The sequence below is a fragment of the Vespa velutina genome, chromosome 15, assembly GCF_912470025.1.
Source record: "Vespa velutina chromosome 15, iVesVel2.1, whole genome shotgun sequence".
Taxonomy (NCBI): Eukaryota; Metazoa; Arthropoda; class Insecta; order Hymenoptera; family Vespidae; genus Vespa; species Vespa velutina.
The window spans coordinates 4,829,704-4,851,135 of NC_062202.1; the positions used below are offsets into that span (position 1 = coordinate 4,829,704).

At 36.3% G+C, this 21,432-nt stretch overlaps 1 protein-coding gene across 15 annotated transcripts in view; it reads left to right on the top strand.

Annotated features, from left to right (window-relative positions):
* The window catches only part of LOC124954283 (titin), an 86,294-nt gene that overhangs the window by 48,554 nt on the left and 16,308 nt on the right, over positions 1-21,432 (top strand). For 7 of the 15 annotated variants that reach the window (XM_047506951.1, XM_047506961.1, XM_047506958.1 and 4 more), the window contains 4 exons: positions 73-139; positions 561-614; positions 2,278-11,217; positions 11,936-21,379. In XM_047506951.1, the coding sequence (XP_047362907.1) occupies positions 73-139; positions 561-614; positions 2,278-11,217; positions 11,936-21,379 (18,505 nt within the window). Of the gene's footprint in view, positions 1-72; positions 140-560; positions 615-1,012; positions 1,203-2,277; positions 11,218-11,935; positions 21,380-21,432 lie in introns of those variants that run through there. The other 8 variants (XM_047506947.1, XM_047506949.1, XM_047506953.1 and 5 more) reach the window with 8 other exon arrangements.

Sequence of the window (21,432 nt, forward strand, 5' to 3'; positions counted from 1 at the left end):
CTTTTTTTTTTTTAACATCCCTATCCTAACATTTAGATCCCTTTTTCGATCATTATAATGAAATGCCTTCAGGTTGAAACCGAGCAACGCGTTATGGAAAGAATCGATGCCGTCCATAAGACAGAAGTCCATATCATGGGTAAGTCGAGATTGCGTGGTGTGTGACAATTTTAACAAATAATTCAAAATTACATCGAACTGTAAATGGCTGTCAACAATTTGATTTTTCCAATTTATTTGAGTGGTGGCTTAGCATAAGCGTTTATTATTTATGAATTCCGTTCGATTATTATTATAATAATAAGCCAGAGCTGGGTGTATTAAATTAAATTAAGCATTAACAATTTTGATATTATAGAGTGATGCTTCCTAACGTGAAAAGAAATATTTGATATTGTTGTTGGTTTTTTTTTTTTTTTTAATACATTGTACAATATTTATCATCGTTGAATAAATATTCTTTTTCATACATGTGCCATAACTTGCCTGCATTTCATTTGTTTGTTCTCTTTCTTCTCTTCCCAAAATGCAACAGCAACGACGAACATTTTTGATTACAGAAAGAAGAGACGAGAGGAAAGCCATTCACGTGCAGGATATTCAAGAAATTAAAGGTTTGATAGAACGAGTTACGATGCATGGGTTAATTAATAATATCTATATTTGATGAACGAATAGATAAATTATTCATTAGTTACGCCGTCATTTCTCATTTTTTTTTTTTTGTGTAATTGATATCACGTCTATTATTACGAATAATCGATAAACAATTATAATCAATAAAGTTTGGACGATGGTATTAATTTCGCTATCGACATATCATATTTTATCCATCGTATCTCTTTAAAAAAAAAAAAGAAAAAAGAAAGAAAGAGAAAAGAGAAAAGATGGATTTATTTTTTACGAAATAAAAATAGTAACATTCATGAATCATTTATTATTAACCAGTTAAACAGAAAATTGGAATCATTCTACGATACGCTTTCTACGTTTGATCTTTTTATTCTTTCAGATGCATGAAGCTTTACTTGATCGAATCAAAATAGCAGTGCAATTGATTTCTGCTTAAGCCGCTATGCTTTCCACGCGCAGTAACTTCCCATATCCACATTTTAATTATCTCCCAAAACTATAACCCCAATCACGCCTCGAGTATTGCAGCTTTAAAATCAGAGCTTCGCCATCCTGAGACATAAATCGATGTAAGTAGTAAATGCAATTGTCAATAATCATCATTGCTTTCTAGTGATCTTTTTCATGAATTTCTTTAATCCTAAAATTAACTTGCAACGTAACATAATATTTTATTACACGCAACTGTTCTTATAAAAAAGAAAAAAAAAAAAAAAAAAGAAGAATATCATTCCGAAGTGATAATTACTCCGAAAATATTACTTATTAAGTTATATATTCACAGCATTTGGTGTGTCTTTTTCTATGATAGTATTGATTAAATCAAATAAATAATTAGCGAGCGTTAATAGCAAGGGTAATTTGCAAATAACTGTGTAATATATAACATTGATATTATTCCGTTGGTGTCTATGTTGGTTTGACTTCTTTAAGAACTTTCATCTTTTCTTTCTACACAATCTTCTATTTCTACACTTACACTACATGTTTCTCAAGCAAAGCATGACACATGCCTGACAATGAATGACACAGCACAATATTCCAAAAATGTCGTAATATTACTAAAAACCAAACTCAGAAATTTCATTAAATTCGAATAAATCATCACAATATCCTTAAACACATAAAGACATATCTCGAAACAAAAAATACGACATCGTTGGAAGACGATTAAACAGCATAAAACACAAATTACACGTTTTTGTTCGTTTTTACTGTTCGTTGGTTTTTTTTTAGCTCGTGTAGGTTGTATCCCGTTTCGTTGAAGCACGATCTTGTATGAAAAAGATTTATTTTACATGAACCATGTCCACGATACACTACTCTTTGCAAACACATCAATTTATATTATTTATACTTATAGAGAAAGACTAGTAATCTTTCCGAGAAAGCACAAGCATGACTCATGTAAAATGGATCGAAAGAGTTTTTAGCATAACTATCTGATTCGTCGCATGAAATCTGCAAGAGTGTATATATAGGTAAAAGTAGGCGGAAAGAAGGAGTTACTAAAACTAGTAAAAAAAAAAAAAAAAAAAAAAAAAAAAAAAAAAAAAAAAAAAAAAAAAAAAAAAGTAGCAGAAGTAGCGGTAACACTTGCAACACATCGCGTCTTACACAAAAAATCTCACATACTTTCCGCAGAATACGAGGACACACGGCAGGCACACACAACACTACGCAAGCGAAAAGATAGAAAACCGAAGGATCGCATTGAAGATAAACCGCAGGATAGGGATGAGGGGGTTCAGGTATTAGAAATCGAGGAAATCCAAGAGATTGAAAAGGAGAAGAAGAAAGAGGACATAGAAGAAGAAATTATTGTCATTGAAAGGGATTCAAAGGGCAGACTGATTCCAAAAGTAGAAATAGATATTGTGAAAAAAGTGAAAGAGAAAAAAGAGGAAGAGAAAAAAGAGATAGAAGAAGAAGTGATAGAGGAAGAAATAATTCGCAAGCGTAAACAATTAACTGCAAAGAGACCGGCTATCGGTGAGGACGAAATTCAATTGGAAGAAGTAGAAGAATTCGAAATAAAACGAGATAAATCTATGCCTTCTGTCGTATTAAACGTACCTGGTCAACTTCACGAAGTAATTCCTTTCAATCGTACCGTCGAACAGGCTCCTGGTAAACCCAAAGTCGAGAAAGCTCAATTAGCTGTAGATACGGTTAGTGCGCTAACAGAACATCTCCAACCTGTACAAGAAAAAGAAATTGATAGCGTTGATGTGAGAAAACCAATTGGACAAAAAGCATCAGTTTCAGTTTCAACCGTGGAACCTTACTCTATCACGGAAACTAATATTCAGGCTATGGCTAGCGAATTTTTAGATACGTTTAAACCAAATACTTATGCGGCTACTCCAGGCGTTACGCCATCCGAAAGTTTAGTAGTAAGTGAAATATTAACTAACGATGCCGACTTGTCGGATCTTACGTTGAGTAAACCAGAAGTTTCGAGAAGAGCCGATACTAGTTTGACGTTACAAGAAGCTACAACGATTTCTGAAACAATGGTTAGTCAGAACGAAGTACCTACGGAAGATTTTGTTTCGCCACTCGCGGTGAAAGCCGAGGATAATTTCTTGCCTCAAGTAGGACTTTCCGTCTACGAGGTTCAAGAAGGTTTGGTAGAAGACAAACTCGAACCTATTAAAACTGTTCCTACGAAACCTAGGGTGAACGTTACCGCTACCGAACCATTGATCATAGAGGAAGTATGTGCCGAAGATAAACCTGGAAAATATTATCCAGAATTAATAGTACCTACAGAAGTCGCGATACAATCGGTCATTGCACAGAAGCAAAGAGTTACAGAAGAATTACATGCTCCTGAAAAGGAGGGCGAGTATGTGCCAGGTAAATTGCCACCTAGTCAAAAAGCTCAGATCGGTATTTCTTATGACAATGAGACCGCTATCGTTCAACAAAATCTAATCCAGGAAAGCGAGGGTATTTTTGTTCCCGATCGTAAAGCAGACACATTCGAAGCAACGGATAAAATCACTTTGTTGGAAGGAGTCACAGTATCTACCGTTGATACACAACAGAGAGAAACAGATCTAAAAGTAGAAGAAAGTAAAACTGTAAAAGCGGATCTGAGCGTTATCGAAATTACTTCAGCTACGACAGTCGAAACAATAACTTCGGAAAAAGAGCAAGATTATCAACCAGATGAGAAGCCAGCTACTAAGCTTGCTGAAACATCAATCTCTACATTAGAAATAGGTTCTGTCACAAGCACGATGGTGCAAGAATCAGAGGGACCATACACTAGCGATCACAAACCAACAGCATTTTTAGCAGAAACTTCAGTTAGACCGGAAGAATATTTACAGGTATCTCAAGTTCAAACAGCCGATTATCCATCAGATTTTAAAGATGAGTTAAAATACGTATCGGAAAGTGGGAGCGTATCTGTCGAGTTAACAGAAGCTAAAATGGTACACGAGACTCTTACGCACGATAAGGAATCAAAGTTGGAAGAAGCTGTAAAACCTGAAGAGCGTACAATTTCAACCTCGTACGACGCAATACGGGGCGTAGAAGTGTTCCAAACCACATCGATAGAAAAGGAAGCTGAATTAAAGATATTCGAATTACCAGAGTCTCATCATGGTAAAACCGTGCCAACTCATCCAGTCATATCTCTACAAATCGAGGAAACTCATCCTGAAGATAACGTAGGTGAAGTTATCAAAGAAGTTCCATCGTCAGCAGTGGCTGCAATTGGCGCGATAAGCTTGCAAGAAACAATAGTAAAAGAAACAGTCCCGGCTGAAGGATTAGCCCCGGTAAAAGAAGACAAGGTTGTTGATATGAAAAAGGCTGAAGTAGCAATCGATGAAATAGAAAGCGTTCGTACTACCATGGTCATAACTAGTGAAAAAGAAGCCGAATACACTACAGTATCTAATGTCAAAGGAGCATTTGCTACAACAGATTTTATAACACATAACGCCCCTATATCAGAGGAAGTAAGAACTGAATCTCCTACAAATGAATTCGTTCCACACGAGAGACCCGCTTCAAGAACAGCCGAGGAATCTCGAATTCCTCTGGAAAGTATTTACGTAGCGATACAAGAAACTGCGGAGAAAGAGGATATTTATAATGTCGATGTAAAACCAGAACAGAAAATTGCAAATGTAGATTACACCGAAGCGAAAAGCGGATTAAGCATTCTTGAAATCGTTACGCACGATAAAGAGATGGCATATGCTCCTATGGAAAAGCCCAAGGATTATACCGTTCAAACATCCATAACAGGTCATACCATAGCATCACAATCAGAAACTTTAATACAACAATCTACTGGTTCTATAATTGACGAGACACCGAAAACAGGTAAAGCAATTCAGCAACAGGAGGCTTTAGAAGAACTGATTGTAACAGAAACCAACATAGGGGAAACAGGGAAACCAAGAGAAACGGACGTACGTCCTATCGAACAAAGCGCAGATGTAGAACTTTGTACAAGGCCGGATACGTTAATGGTCAGTGAAATTACGGCCATGTTAAATGAAGAAAAGTTATCGATCGAAGAAGTACCAAAAGAGCGGAAAGTATCTATGAACATTAGCGTTACTCACGAAGTGGCAGAAATGCAAGAAACTATTATCGCTAGTAACGTTAACATTCTTAAGGAAGAAAAACCGAAAGAAGAAAGTGCAACTCAGCAACAAAGTGGTTTAAATATTGTAGAACAAACTGAAGTATCAGTGTCGGAAAAAGAATCACCATTACAAGTGGACCTGAAACCAGAAACCAAAAAAGTGGGAGTGACTTTCGAAGAAGGAGAGGGTCTTGAAATTGTCATGACACATCCTGAAGAAAAAGAAGGAGAACTTACTAAAGATTTTAAACCAAAAGGCGTGGAAGCAAACGTAGATATTATTACGCAAATTGTGGCATCCAAATTCGAAATAATAAGCGATACTGATTTATCTCAATTACCGATTGAACCTGCAAAAACCGCACAATCGCAAACAACCTTTTTGCCGTTTGAAACTACCATTTCTGAACAAGTTGAAACCACAGAGAAAGAAGCTCCGTTGTCTGAAAGTCAACCATTCGATAGAAAAGCTAATCTTGAATTTATAATGGGCGAGAGTGTAATTGTTTCTTCGGTAATTCCTGGAGATAAGGAAAGCACTTTACCCAAAGAAGAAAAGCCAGAATCGAAATCTGTAATGTTCGATATACCCACACACATGGTAGCTGAAACAAGTGAAACGACTGCTACAGATAACATTGGTGATTTCAAAAGAGCAGAAATATTATCTGCTACAGCTACCACGGATCACGTTACTTTTCGTAGTTTAATCACGTCGGAAATATCAACCGGTGATTTAGAACAACCTCTTCCTACGTTCATCAAACCAGAGGATAAAATGATTAATGTTACCTTTGACGAAGATTACGGCGTCACTATATTAGAAACTATAACATCCGATAAAGAAAAGGATTATATACCGGCAGCACCCATTGAAGGTGAGAAAGCAATAGCTGCTTTCGATGCTCATAAAGTTGCTCAACAGGAAGAAATTACACCGACCACTCATCCAGGAATTTTGGATATCTCAGCTCTTACTACTGCAGCCGCCAAAGAAGAACGTTTACCGTTTGAAAGTATTATTCAAACGGAAACAATTATATCAGAGACTGAAAAAGAATTTCGAGAAAAGCCTATTATAGGTAATAAGGCAGAAGTGGGAATAAATGAATTAATTTCTGTAACAGAAAGTACAGAAATTGCGGCGCACAAAGAAGCTATTCTTGAAATTTCTGAGAAACCAGCCGAGAAGAAGGCTGAATTTCAAATAGTTGGTCACCCAATCGCCGAGAAAGAAGAAATTACTGTAGATCTGAGTGTGGGAAAAGTAGAAGATTCGAAGGTATTATCAGTTATTGCAACGCCTTCGAATGTTCCTTTAGAAACAATAGTAACATCGGAGATACAAGCGACTGAATCTGAAGCACCATTCTCCAGGGATAAATTCCCTATGCAGGCAACAGCAGATTTAGCTCTAGTAGAGGAAAAAAGTATACAAATATCTACAGTTATTACCGAAGATAAAGAAAGTGAATACAAGCCAGGGGAAATTCCTGAAGTTAGAAAAGCAGGAAAATCTTACGTGGAGGGTCATACGGTAGCTGAAACGATGATGCAAATTTTGGACTATACCACGGGAGAATTAACTAAAGAAATATTATCTACATCAACGGTGAAATCGGAACACATACCTTTGATACCGCTAATCGAATCACAACCAATTGTTCAAGAAAGTGAAGATCAATTCCTACCAATGTTAATGCCAGAAAATAAAACTGCAAACATAGGTTTGGAATATGATAGAACAAGTGTCACCATATCTCAAATGACGACCGTTGAAAAAGAATCTATTTATGTACCCGAAGAACAACCATCGAAGCACTCAGCTCTTCCTGGAATAGATTCGATTCATGGAATCGCAGAAACAACTACGATAACTACTGAGGATTCCGTTGGTGAGGTCGATATAAAGAAACCAGACGCAAAAACTGCAATCGCTACACAAGAAGTGCAACAAAGTTTATTAATAACTCAGGATATCCCACAAGATCAAGAAGCACCCTTCGAAGGAAAATTCAAACCAACACCTCACGAAATTCATATGTCCATAGAAGAAGGTAAACGTGTTACAACTGTCACGGAAGTCAATATATCGGACAAAGAAGATACTCTTACCACTTTTCAAGATAGAAGTCAAGAGGCCGTACCAGTTATTATTACAGGACACGAGGTTGCTGAAAAGACGGAAATTGTAACTGATTTGAGCACAGGTAAATTGGACATAGTTAAGCCGTCGTCGGCTACCGCTCAAATTGGACAAAAGCCTTACGAAACGATTCAATTGACCGAAGAGATTTTAGGTGAGAAAGAAATAGAGACGGTAGAGAAAGTGCCATTAACATCGACTAAGGCACGCGTTGCTCTGGATGATAATAGATTCATAGCGATCACAGAAGCTACTATTACGCAGGATGTGGAATCAGAACTTCTTCTAGAGAAGAAGCCTTCGGAGAAAACGGCAGTGCCTACGTTAGATGCTAAAGAAGTTGCGGAACATCTTGAAGTCAATTTACGCGAAGGTCTTGGTACATTACCCGAAGCAATTAAACCAGCTGTATCGGAAGCACATCCTACCCAATCTATTTTAGAATCTATAAATATTAACGAAACGATTCCCCAAGAACAAAGCGCTGTACTTTCGGATAAATTAGAATTTGATAAACGCAGCGCGGAAATAGCTTTCGTCGAAGAAAAAAGTATAATAATTGACACTGTGCTAACACAAGATAAGGAAGATATCATGACAATACCAGAATATACGCATAGTACTGCACAAATAAAATTAACGAAAATTGGAATGGATGTTGCTGAAACGTCGGAATTGTTGATAGAACAAAGTACTGGTTCTGTAAAACCATTTGAGAAAACTGAAATGAAAGCCCACTCAAAACAAGATGCATTAGAGCCACTAATCATTGAAGATATTCCTAGTGCGGAAAGTGAAGGTATCTTCGATAAATATCCTAAAACAATTTCTAGTATTGCCGATACCGTATTTGAAGAGGGCCACAGTATTTCGATTACCGAGGTTACTTCGGCTGAGCTAGAAACATCTTTAGAAACAAAAGAGCTTGCCTCTTCGCAAACAGCTTCTTCCACAATCATTACAGAACATGGTACGATTGAAACAACGCTCGTAGAATCGCAAGTTAATATCCCTGAAAAAGACACTGATCGTGGTGTGACACCGCAAAAAGCAACAGCACATCGTGATACATTTGAAAGTATTATCGTAGAACAGAATTTGGTCGAAGAAAGTGAGAAAACTTTTGAGGGTATTTTTAAACCATCGATGCAAAAGGCAGACATTGATTTCCAACAGAACAAACCTTTGCAGATTTCCGAAATTATTACCGAAGATAAGGAAGACGTGTTCAATGTCATTCCTAAGCGACAAGAAGTGAAAGCTACAACTGAAATTGGACTGTTTGAGACGGTACAAAAATCTTTGATAGAGGGTATGCAAAGTGTAGAAGAGATTCCCAAAGAACAAACGATTTCCTCTCAAGCAACTTTATCACAAATTCCTATCGAGGCCGTTATTGAAACGGAAACAACATTAGGTGAACGAGAGGATACATTCGAAGGGAAAGATTTTAAACCAACTGAACAAAAAGGTAAACCTCATTTGGAAGGTTTAAGTACGGTTACAGTTACTGAAATTATTTCAAATGAGACCGAAGAGATCTTGCCTGTGTCAACCGTTCCAAAAGAACAACAAGCACTTGCGAACCTGTTGAGTAAAGAGGCTATTGAAACCTTACAAGTTTTAACTGTAGGAAGTGCTGAAGACATAACGGAACATATTAAATTCGAAGAAAAACAAACAAAAGTAGAAGTTGAAGAATTGTCAAGCGTATCTGTTTCTGAGATAATCTTAAATGAAACGGAAGATGCATTATTACAGAAAGAAGTTCCAAAGGACCAAACGGCTCACTTAAATATATCAGGTAGAGAAGCAGCCGAAACAACCGAAGTGTTGATTAGCACCGAAACGCAAGATCTAAGTACACAAGTACCGAAAGAAGAAAAAGGTAAAGCGGGCTTGGAGGAATTAACGCCTTTAACTGTATCACAAATAGTTTTGAACGAGGCTGAAAAAACTTTGCCTACTGCAGAAATGCCTTTGGAAAAAGTCGCTCAACCTAGCTTGCTTGGTAGAGATATCGCTCAAATTAGTCAAGTATTTACTATGGCAAGCACCGAGGAATTAATATCATCCCAAGAGCCCGAAAAGCACAAAGGTAAACCAGGTTTAGAAGAGTTATCTTCATTAACAATATCCCAAATAATATCTCAGGAAATAGAAGAAACGATGCCTAGTCCAGAAGTTCCTACTGAAAGAGAGGCGCAAGCAAATATTTTTGGCCGAGATGTAGCCCAAACGATGCAAGTAATGACTGTGTCCAGTGCAGAACAATTGGTTGAATCCAAAATACCCGATGAGCAAAAAGGTAGTCCAAGTTTTGAAGAATTGTCACCTCTAACTATCTCGCAAATATTGTCTAACGAAATGGAAGACGTATTGGCGGTAATAGAAAAGCCTGCGGAGAAAACAGCACAACCAAGTTTATTTGGCAGAGATGTGGCAGAGACAAGTCAGGTATTAACCATGACAAGTGCAGAAGAACTTACCAAATTAATTAAACCGGAAGAACAAAAAGGAAAGCCTCAGTTAGAGGAATTGTCCTCTCTATTAGTTTCCCAAGTAGTTTCTCATGAAACTGAAGATGTTTTACCAAGTCCAGAAGTACCAAGCAAATTTATGGCAACATCTTTACTCTCCGGCAGAGAAGTTGCCGAAACCAGTCAAATTCTATCCGTGAGTAATGTCGAAGAAATGGGAAAACCTGAAATGCCAAAAGAGCAAAAAGGTAAACCTCATTTCGAAGAATTAACATCAGTATCCGTATGTCAAATAGTGTCAAATGAATCAGAGGAAACTTTAATAAGTCCAGAAAAACCTGATGAAAAGATAGCAAAAACAAAGTTACTTACCAGAGAAGTAGCCGAAAAAACTGAAATCTTGACGGTCTCCAATGTAGAAGAAATGCCGAAACTGGAGAAACCTGAAAGCCAGAGAAGAAAACCAGAAGTAGATGAATTAAGTTCGCTCGTAGTCTCTGAAGTTATTTTCAGTGAAGCAGAAAAAACTTTGCCAAGTCCAGATGTACCCACGGAACGTAAGGCATTTCCAAATATGTTAAGTATCGAGGCCGCAGAAATATCTGAAGTATTGACAGTAACAAATGTAGATCAATTAGAAAAGCCAAAACTACCAGAAGAACAAAGAGGTAAACCGCAATTAGAAGAATTAAGTTCACTATCAATTTCAGAAGTTGCGACCAGTGAAATAGAGAAAGGTCTTCCAACTCCAGAAGAACCAATTAAGCAAATTGCTCAACCTAGTTTATTTGGCATACAAGTTGCTCAAAAATCTCAAGTCATAACATCATCAACGACAGAAAGTCTTGCTGAAAGTACCATACCGGAGGCTAAAACTATAATACCTGAACAGATACCTTATGAAAGTTTCGAAGAAATGCAAATGGTCCCACAGGAAAGCGAACGTAATCTTGTTATCGACAAAACGATATCACTGGCGACAGCTGATGTTACTTTCCGTACGTCCGAAAGTTTTGAAGTAACACAAATTGTGACAACTGAAAAAGAAAGTAAACAAGAAGTTAAAGAAATGATAAAGGAAGTTAGTGCATTACCTGACGTTGTGAAAACAGAAGTTGCTCTAAAAACTGAAATTCATGTTGAAGATACAGCTTCGGAGTTTAAAATTACAAAGCCGGAAAGTAAAAAAGCACATGAGCTTGAAGAACCGAAGAAAAGTATCATTGTCACAGAATTGGAAAATGTTGGAGAATGTGAATCAGTCTTGCTTGAATCCGTAATGCCATTTACAAAGGTAGCAAATGTCTCAATTGAAGCTGATCATCTGAAAAATGTAATAGGTGAGTATTATCATAGTAAATCTATATGACAACTGCTGACCAATGGACGTGACAACATTCAGAAATGACCAATTGAAACGATATCTAACAAATGAACCGGAAAAAGATTTTTACCCTCAAACAATTTAGAATGTTAATAAATTACATTGATGAATAAAAAAAGAAAAAAAAAAAAAAACTATAACTGTGTAAAATTATAACATCAAATAAAAAATGAAAATAATGCGTAGGTATCTAAGTAGCAAGCAATCGTGATAAATAGGTAAGTAGAAAGTAGATTTTACATAAAGTCAAATGGAGGTCAAGAAACGGGGTGAAAATTCACAAACAGATAATACATTCTGATAATCGGTCTGAAAACAAACACTATACAACACAAGTATACAAATGTACCACTAATCACAAATATATTTCATTACAAAAGTAACCGATATCATATTCCATTAAACCAGCTCATTTATATCTGTATACATTGTCTGTTCAACAATGTAATACAGATACACATCTAATGTCATCAACAAATAATTATTTCCAATTAAATCATTATATATTATATTGGAGAATAATATTAAAATATAAAATACCTTTAAAATTAATCCAGTCAATATCCAGCAATGTGTCGATGGAGCATAGAAGTCAAACCAAATAAAGTAATCAACAAATTGTCAACTCACTACTACATTTTTATCATATCACACCTGTTCTGTATACATTTCAGAAACAACAGAAGCACCAGTGCAACATGACACCACAATCACATTACCACACAAAACAAAACACGATTTAACACAACAACCATCGTACGAATCTGATACTGAGGTGACAGAAGAATACACAACGAAATTTAGGCGTGGCAGCAAGGACGAAGATACTGCAGCTATTAAAACAAAGAAAACAATTATACGAAAGAAGAAACCATTGGGAAAAGAAGAAGAAAATGTTGTCGTTATCGAAGAAGAATTGGACAACATTAAATCGACCTTACCACAGATACCGAAAAAACAATTTATGTCAATAGAAGAAATAACAGACATTGTAGATCAGGAAGAAATAGTACCAACAAAAATAGAGGAAATAGAGGATATTCCACTTGAAGAAGATAAACGGCCGGATAAGCAAAGGAAAGTACCTAAAAGAAAAGAAAAGAAAGAACGCTTCGTAGAAGAAATAACGACAGAAGAGCTAATAGAAAAACCATTTAGGACAGCTACTGAAATAAAGCAAGAAGAAGAGACAATAAAAGAAACAATTACAACCAAACCAAAAAAGAAAAAAGTTACTGAGACCATTGGAACTAAAGAAAGCGTACAAGTAACACAGGCAATAACAGAAGAACAACTAAAAGAAATTCCTCAAGAAATAATAGAAATTGTAGAAACTCCTACAACAAGAGTAATAACAAAGAAGATAACTAAGAAAGATCAACCTACAACTATAACAAAAGAAACTGTAGAGAAAACGACGGAGGAGAAAAAGATTATGGAAGATCAGAAGATAATTGAAATAACTGAGACTCCATTGAAGAAAGTAATCAAAAAGAAAAAGACAAGAATCACTGAAGCTGGTGTACCTGAGGAGGTAGTGGAAGAGATCGTCATAGAAAAACCAAAGGAAGAACAGGCAAAACCACTTTTGGAAGAGTTAGAGGAAGCTAAAGAAGAAAAGCCAGAAGTAATCGAAGTTACAGAAACGCCAACAAAGAAAATAATAAAAAGGAAAAAGAAGCCAACGAAGAAAGGGGAGGCAACTGTGATAACAGAAGAAATTATAGAGAAAACTGGAGATGAAACAAAGATCATGGAAGAACAACAAATTGTAGAAATTATAGAGACGCCATTGAAAAAAGTAATCAAAAAGAAAAAGACAAGAATCACTGAAGCTGGTGTGCCTGAGGAAGTAGTGGAAGAGATCGTCATAGAAAAACCAAAGGAAGAACAGGCAAAACCACTTTTGGAAGAGTTAGAGGAAGCTAAAGTAGAAAAGCCAGAAGTAATCGAAGTGACTGAAACGCCAACAAAGAAAATAATAAAAAGGAAAAAGAAGCCAACAAAGAAAGGGGAGCCGACTGTGATAACAGAAGAAATTATAGAGAAAACTGGAGATGAAACAAAGATCATGGAGGAACAACAAATTGTAGAAATTACAGAGACGCCATTGAAGAAGATAATCAAAAAGAAAAAGACAAGAATAACTAAAGCTGGTGTGCCTGAGGAGGTAGTGGAAGAGATCGTCATAGAAAAACCGAAGGAAGAACAGGCAAAACCACTTTTGGAAGAGTTAGAAGAAGCTAAAGAAGAAAAGCCAGAAGTAATCGAAGTTACAGAAACGCCAACAAAGAAAATAATAAAAAGGAAAAAGAAGCCAACAAAGAAAGGGGAGGCAACTGTGATAACAGAAGAAATTATAGAGAAAACTGGAGATGAAACAAAGATCCTGGAGGAACAACAAATTGTAGAAATTACAGAGACTCCATTGAAGAAAGTAATCAAAAAGAAAAAGACAAGAATCACTGAAGCTGGTGTACCTGAGGAGGTAGTGGAAGAGATCGTCATAGAAAAACCAAAGGAAGAACAGGCAAAACCACTTTTAGAAGAATTAGAGGAAGCTAAAGAAGAAAAGCCAGAAGTAATCGAAGTGACTGAAACGCCAACAAAGAAAATAATAAAAAGGAAAAAGAAGCCAACAAAGAAAGGGGAGCCGACTGTGATAACAGAAGAAATTATAGAGAAAACTGGAGATGAAACAAAGATCATGGAGGAACAACAAATTGTAGAAATTACAGAGACGCCATTGAAGAAGATAATCAAAAAGAAAAAGACAAGAATAACTAAAGCTGGTGTGCCTGAGGAGGTAGTGGAAGAGATCGTCATAGAAAAACCGAAGGAAGAACAGGCAAAACCACTTTTGGAAGAGTTAGAAGAAGCTAAAGAAGAAAAGCCAGAAGTAATCGAAGTTACAGAAACGCCAACAAAGAAAATAATAAAAAGGAAAAAGAAGCCAACAAAGAAAGGGGAGGCAACTGTGATAACAGAAGAAATTATAGAGAAAACTGGAGATGAAACAAAGATCATGGAGGAACAACAAATTGTAGAAATTACAGAGACTCCATTGAAGAAAGTAATCAAAAAGAAAAAGACAAGAATCACTGAAGCTGGTGTACCTGAGGAGGTAGTGGAAGAGATCGTCATAGAAAAACCAAAGGAAGAACAGGCAAAACCACTTTTAGAAGAATTAGAGGAAGCTAAAGAAGAAAAGCCAGAAGTAATCGAAGTGACTGAAACGCCAACAAAGAAAATAATAAAAAGGAAAAAGAAGCCAACAAAGAAAGGGGAGGCAACTGTGATAACAGAAGAAATTATAGAGAAAACTGGAGATGAGACAAAGATCATGGAGGAACAACAAATTGTAGAAATAACTGAGACTCCATTGAAGAAAGTAATCAAAAAGAAAAAGACAAGAATCACTGAAGCTGGTGTACCTGAGGAGGTAGTGGAAGAGATCGTCATAGAAAAACCAAAGGAAGAACAGGCAAAACCACTTTTGGAAGAGTTAGAGGAAGCTAAAGAAGAAAAGCCAGAAGTAATCGAAGTTACAGAAACGCCAACAAAGAAAATAATAAAAAGGAAAAAGAAGCCAACGAAGAAAGGGGAGGCAACTGTGATAACAGAAGAAATTATAGAGAAAACTGGAGATGAAACAAAGATCATGGAAGAACAACAAATTGTAGAAATTACAGAGACGCCATTGAAGAAGATAATCAAAAAGAAAAAGACAAGAATCACTGAAGCTGGTGTACCTGAGGAGGTAGTGGAAGAGATCGTCATAGAAAAACCAAAGGAAGAACAGGCAAAACCACTTTTAGAAGAGTTAGAGGAAGCTAAAGTAGAAAAGCCAGAAGTAATCGAAGTTACAGAAACGCCAACAAAGAAAATAATAAAAAGGAAAAAGAAGCCAACAAAGAAAGGGGAGCCGACTGTGATAACAGAAGAAATTATAGAGAAAACTGGAGATGAGACAAAGATCATGGAGGAACAACAAATTGTAGAAATTACAGAGACGCCATTGAAGAAGGTAATCAAAAAGAAAAAGACAAGAATAACTAAAGCTGGTGTGCCTGAGGAAGTGATAGAAGAATTGGTCATAGAAAAACCAAAAGAAGAACAGGCGAAACCACTTTTGGAAGAATTACAGGAAGCTAAAGAAGAAAAGCCAGACGTAATCGAAATTACAGAAACGCCAACAAAGAAAATAATAAAAAGGAAAAAGAAGCCAACAAAGAAAGGAGAGCCGACTGTGATAACAGAAGAAATTATAGAGAAAACTGGAGATGAAACAAAGATCATGGAAGAACAACAAATTGTAGAAATTACAGAGACGCCATTGAAGAAGATAATCAAAAAGAAAAAGACAAGAATCACTGAAGCTGGTGTGCCTGAGGAAGTAGTGGAAGAGATCGTCATAGAAAAACCAAAGGAAGAACAGGCAAAACCACTTTTAGAAGAGTTAGAGGAAGCTAAAGTAGAAAAGCCAGAAGTAATCGAAGTTACAGAAACGCCAACAAAGAAAATAATAAAAAGGAAAAAGAAGCCAACAAAGAAAGGGGAGGCAACTGTGATAACAGAAGAAATTATAGAGAAAACTGGAGATGAAACAAAGATCATGGAAGAACAACAAATTGTAGAAATTACTGAGACGCCATTGAAAAAAGTAATCAAAAAGAAAAAGACAAGAATCACTGAAGCTGGTGTGCCTGAGGAAGTAGTGGAAGAGATCGTCATAGAAAAACCAAAGGAAGAACAGGCAGAACCACTTTTGGAAGAGTTAGAGGAAGCTAAAGTAGAAAAGCCAGAAGTAATCGAAGTTACAGAAACGCCAACAAAGAAAATAATAAAGAGAAAAAAGAAGCCAACAAAGAAAGGGGAGGCAACTGTGATAACAGAAGAGATTATAGAGAAAACTGGAGATGAAACGAAGATCATGGAGGAACAACAAATTGTGGAAATTACCGAGACGCCATTGAAGAAGATAATCAAAAAGAAAAAGACAAGAATCACTGAAGCTGGTGTGCCTGAGGAAGTAGTGGAAGAGATCGTCATAGAAAAACCAAAGGAAGAACAGGCAAAACCACTTTTGGAAGAGTTAGAGGAAGCTAAAGTAGAAAAGCCAGAAGTAATCGAAGTGACTGAAACGCCAACAAAGAAAATAATAAAAAGGAAAAAGAAGCCAACAAAGAAAGGGGAGCCGACTGTGATAACAGAAGAAATTATAGAGAAAACTGGAGATGAAACAAAGATCATGGAAGAACAACAAATTGTAGAAATTACAGAGACGCCATTGAAAAAAGTAATCAAAAAGAAAAAGACAAGAATCACTGAAGCTGGTGTGCCTGAGGAAGTAGTGGAAGAGATCGTCATAGAAAAACCAAAGGAAGAACAGGCAAAACCACTTTTAGAAGAATTAGAGGAAGCTAAAGAAGAAAAGCCAGAAGTAATCGAAGTGACTGAAACGCCAACAAAGAAAATAATAAAAAGGAAAAAGAAGCCAACAAAGAAAGGGGAGCCGACTGTGATAACAGAAGAAATTATAGAGAAAACTGGAGATGAAACAAAGATCATGGAGGAACAACAAATTGTAGAAATTACAGAGACTCCATTGAAGAAAGTAATCAAAAAGAAAAAGACAAGAATCACTGAAGCTGGTGTACCTGAGGAGGTAGTGGAAGAGATCGTCATAGAAAAACCAAAGGAAGAACAGGCAAAACCACTTTTAGAAGAATTAGAGGAAGCTAAAGAAGAAAAGCCAGAAGTAATCGAAGTGACTGAAACGCCAACAAAGAAAATAATAAAAAGGAAAAAGAAGCCAACAAAGAAAGGGGAGGCAACTGTGATAACAGAAGAAATTATAGAGAAAACTGGAGATGAGACAAAGATCATGGAGGAACAACAAATTGTAGAAATTACAGAGACGCCATTGAAGAAGATAATCAAAAAGAAAAAGACAAGAATAACTAAAGCTGGTGTGCCTGAGGAAGTGATAGAAGAATTGGTCATAGAAAAACCAAAGGAAGAACAGGCAAAACCACTCTTGGAAGAGTTAGAGGAAGCTAAAGAAGAAAAGCCAGAAGTAATCGAAGTGACTGAAACGCCAACAAAGAAAATAATAAAAAGGAAAAAGAAGCCAACAAAGAAAGGGGAGCCGACTGTGATGACAGAAGAAATTATAGAGAAAACTGGAGATGAGACAAAGATCATGGAGGAACAACAAATTGTAGAAATTACAGAGACGCCATTGAAGAAGATAATCAAAAAGAAAAAGACAAGAATCACTGAAGCTGGTGTACCTGAGGAGGTAGTGGAAGAGATCGTCATAGAAAAACCAAAGGAAGAACAGGCAAAACCACTTTTAGAAGAGTTAGAGGAAGCTAAAGTAGAAAAGCCAGAAGTAATCGAAGTTACAGAAACGCCAACAAAGAAAATAATAAAAAGGAAAAAGAAGCCAACAAAGAAAGGGGAGCCGACTGTGATAACAGAAGAAATTATAGAGAAAACTGGAGATGAGACAAAGATCATGGAGGAACAACAAATTGTAGAAATTACAGAGACGCCATTGAAGAAGGTAATCAAAAAGAAAAAGACAAGAATCACTGAAGCTGGTGTACCTGAGGAGGTAGTGGAAGAGATCGTCATAGAAAAACCGAAGGAAGAACAGGCAAAACCACTTTTGGAAGAGTTAGAAGAAGCTAAAGAAGAAAAGCCAGAAGTAATCGAAGTGACTGAAACGCCAACAAAGAAAATAATAAAGAGGAAAAAGAAGCCAACAAAGAAAGGGGAGCCGACTGTGATAACAGAAGAAATTATAGAGAAAACTGGAGATGAAACAAAGATCATGGAGGAACAACAAATTGTAGAAATTACAGAGACGCCATTGAAGAAAGTAATCAAAAAGAAAAAGACAAGAATCACTGAAGCTGGTGTACCTGAGGAAGTAGTGGAAGAGATCGTAATAGAAAAGCCAAAAGATGAACGGCTTATACCTATTACCGATGTAGACGAATCTATAAAAATTTCGGAAGTTCAAATTGCAGAAGCCGTTGATGTAAATGCGGAGGTGTTTATACAAAAAGACGTAGATGAAGTTCCTCGTTTAAAGAAGAAGAAGAAGAAAGTTCCTAAGAAGGATGAAATAGAGGAGTGGATAGAACCGGAATATGAAAAACCGATTTTAGAACCATTGCCGGAGAATATAGAGAGAGTTCCAAAAAAGAAGAAAGAAAAGAAACCGCTTTCTCCAGAGTTACAAAAATTGATACCACAGAAAATAGAAAGGAAAGAAATAAAACCGACAAAATTGCAATATTCGAAACCTGAAGAAGTTGTTCAAATTGGTACAATAAAATTGCGGAAAGTTACAGTACCAAAGAAGAAAGAACCTAAAGTAGCAAAAATACCAAAGATTTTATTGCGTAGCAGGATTACGTTTATTGGTGATTATCCACCAGAATTGCAAAAACCAAAGCTTACGCTTCTTGAGGAAAATCCTGTTCAAGTTGGTATTCTTTCAAGGAATGCGGAAGAAGCACTTAAAGTATTAAAGAAAAAGATTAAAAAACCCAAATTACCAGAAAAAGAAATAACGGAATTAGAAAAACTGGATAAGGAATTTGAGAAATTGAAGGAGATTCCTTTAGAGGAAATAGAAGATAAGTCAGTATATGAACGTAAGCCGAAGAAAAAGACGGAAGAACCAGAGAAACCACAAAAATTGGTTATACAAAAAGGTAAGGTTCCTGCACAAGAAGAACCACAACCTGAAGAGATTAGATTAAAGAAAATACCCGTTAAAGAAATAGAAGAAATCGAAGAGACTCCAAAGAAACCAGTAAAAGAAGCTGCAGAAACAAAAGAACCTAAAGAAAAGAAACGAAAGCCCAAAACAAAACTTGAGCATGAAGAATTTAAACCTACTGAATTTGACAGGCCAGAGCTTGAAAAGTATGTACCTGAAGAAGTTGAAAAACCAGAAGAGCCTCAACCAGAACCTACACCAAAGCCTTATGTTAAAGAGAAACGAAAGAAACCTGATCAAGAAATCGAAGAAATCCCATTAATCCCAGGAAAACCGAAACCTCCAGAGCCAAAAGAAGAACCCGAAGTAAAGTTCCGAATACCACAAAAAGAAAAACCAGAAGAAGAACCAGAAACTATAAAATTGAAAGGTTGGAAGAAAGAAAAGCCAGAAGATGAAGGCCCGGAAAAATTCCCAAGTATAAAAGCCGAAGTTCTTCCTGAACATCCGAAAGATGAAATAGATGAAGATATAACAATACGTAAAACGAAGTTGAAAAAACCTAAGAAAAAAGTTGCTCCAGATGAATCACCTGATGAGCATTTGATAGAACAAATTCCTGCCCTAGAGGAAAGTCCAAAAGATATTACAGTAACCTTAGATAAATCTGAAGACATTGAGAAAGAAGAAGAATTAAGTGTACCAGAGGAAGTAAAGGAGAAACCTGTTGCTAAAAAGAAGAAAAAGAAAATTCCTAAGAAAGATGAAATAGAAGAGTGGGTAGAACCAGAATATGAAAGACCTGTGTTAGAACCCATGCCAGAAAAGATACAATGGGAACCGACGAAGAAGAAGAAAGAGAAAAAACCGCTACCTCCAGAGCTTCAGAAATTAGTACCACAAAAAATAGAAAGAAAGGAAATAAAACCAACAAAATTGAAATATATGGAGCCACAAGATGTCGTACAATTCGGCTCAATAAAATTGAAAAAAGTAGCAGTGCCAAAGAAAAAGGATAGTACAGTAGCAAAAATTCCAAAAGTCTTATTACGCAGTTGGATCACATTTATTGGTGACTATCCACCAGAATTGCAAAAACCAAAGCTTACGCTTCTTGAGGAAAATCCTGTTCAAGTTGGTATTCTATCCAGAAATACAGAAGAAGCATTAAAGCTATTAAAGATAAAATATAAAAAACCCAAATTACCAGAAAAAGAAATAACGGAATTAGAAAAACTGGATAAGGAATTTGAGAAATTGAAGGAGATTCCTTTAGAGGAAATAGAAGATAAGTCAGTATATGAACGTAAGCCGAAGAAAAAGACGGAAGAACCAGAGAAACCACAAAAATTGGTTATACAAAAAGGTAAGGTTCCTGCACAAGAAGAACCACAACCTGAAGAGATTAAATTAAAGAAAATACCCGTTAAAGAAATAGAAGAAATCGAAGAGATTCCAAAGAAACCAGTAAAAGAAGATACAGAGACAAAAGAACCTAAAGAAAAGAAACGAAAGCCCAAAACAAAACTTGAGCATGAAGAATTCAAACCTACTGAATTTGACAGGCCAGAGCTTGAAAAGTATGTACCTGAAGAAGTTGAAAAACCAGAAGAGCCTCAACCAGAACCTACACCAAAGCCTTATGTTAAAGAGAAACGAAAGAAACCTGATCAAGAAATCGAAGAAATCCCATTAATCCCAGGAAAACCGAAACCTCCAGAACCAAAAGAAGAACCCGAAGTAAAGTTCCGAATACCACAAAAAGAAAAACCAGAAGAAGAACCAGAAACTATAAAATTAAAAGGTTGGAAGAAAGAAAAGCCAGAAGATGAAGGCCCGGAAAAATTCCCAAGTATAAAAGCCGAAACTCTTCCTGAACATCCGAAAGATGAAATAGATGAAGATATAACAAAACGTAAAACGAAGCTGAAAAAACCTAAGAAAAAAGCTGTCCCGGAAGAAATGGTTGATGAAGAGACAAAACCGGATTTATCTCCAGTAGAAAAAGAACAGACTGTCGTTATGGTAGAGAAAGTTCCTACTGAAGAAGAAAAACCCAAAGAAATTGAACAAGTGGAAGATACTACTACAGAAGAAATTGTAGAAAAGGTAGTGGTAAGGAAGAAAAAGAAAAAGGTTGATGATTTATCAGAAAAAGAGGAAAAAGTAAATGGCATCCCGTTAGGTAAGGATGAAATAATGGAAGTTGCAGATATTATCACTTTAGTGGAACATAAAGACACGTTAAATAAAGACAAAACTGTACCACTCTTAACAGCTTTAACTGATGATATAGAAGACACTACACCAGAAACACACGATAGACCAAAATACACAAGACCGTTAAAACCTAAAACTGATGAAATCGTATCAGGAGGTAAGCCCATTTTTACATAATATTGTCAATTCTAAAAAGCTATATATATTATA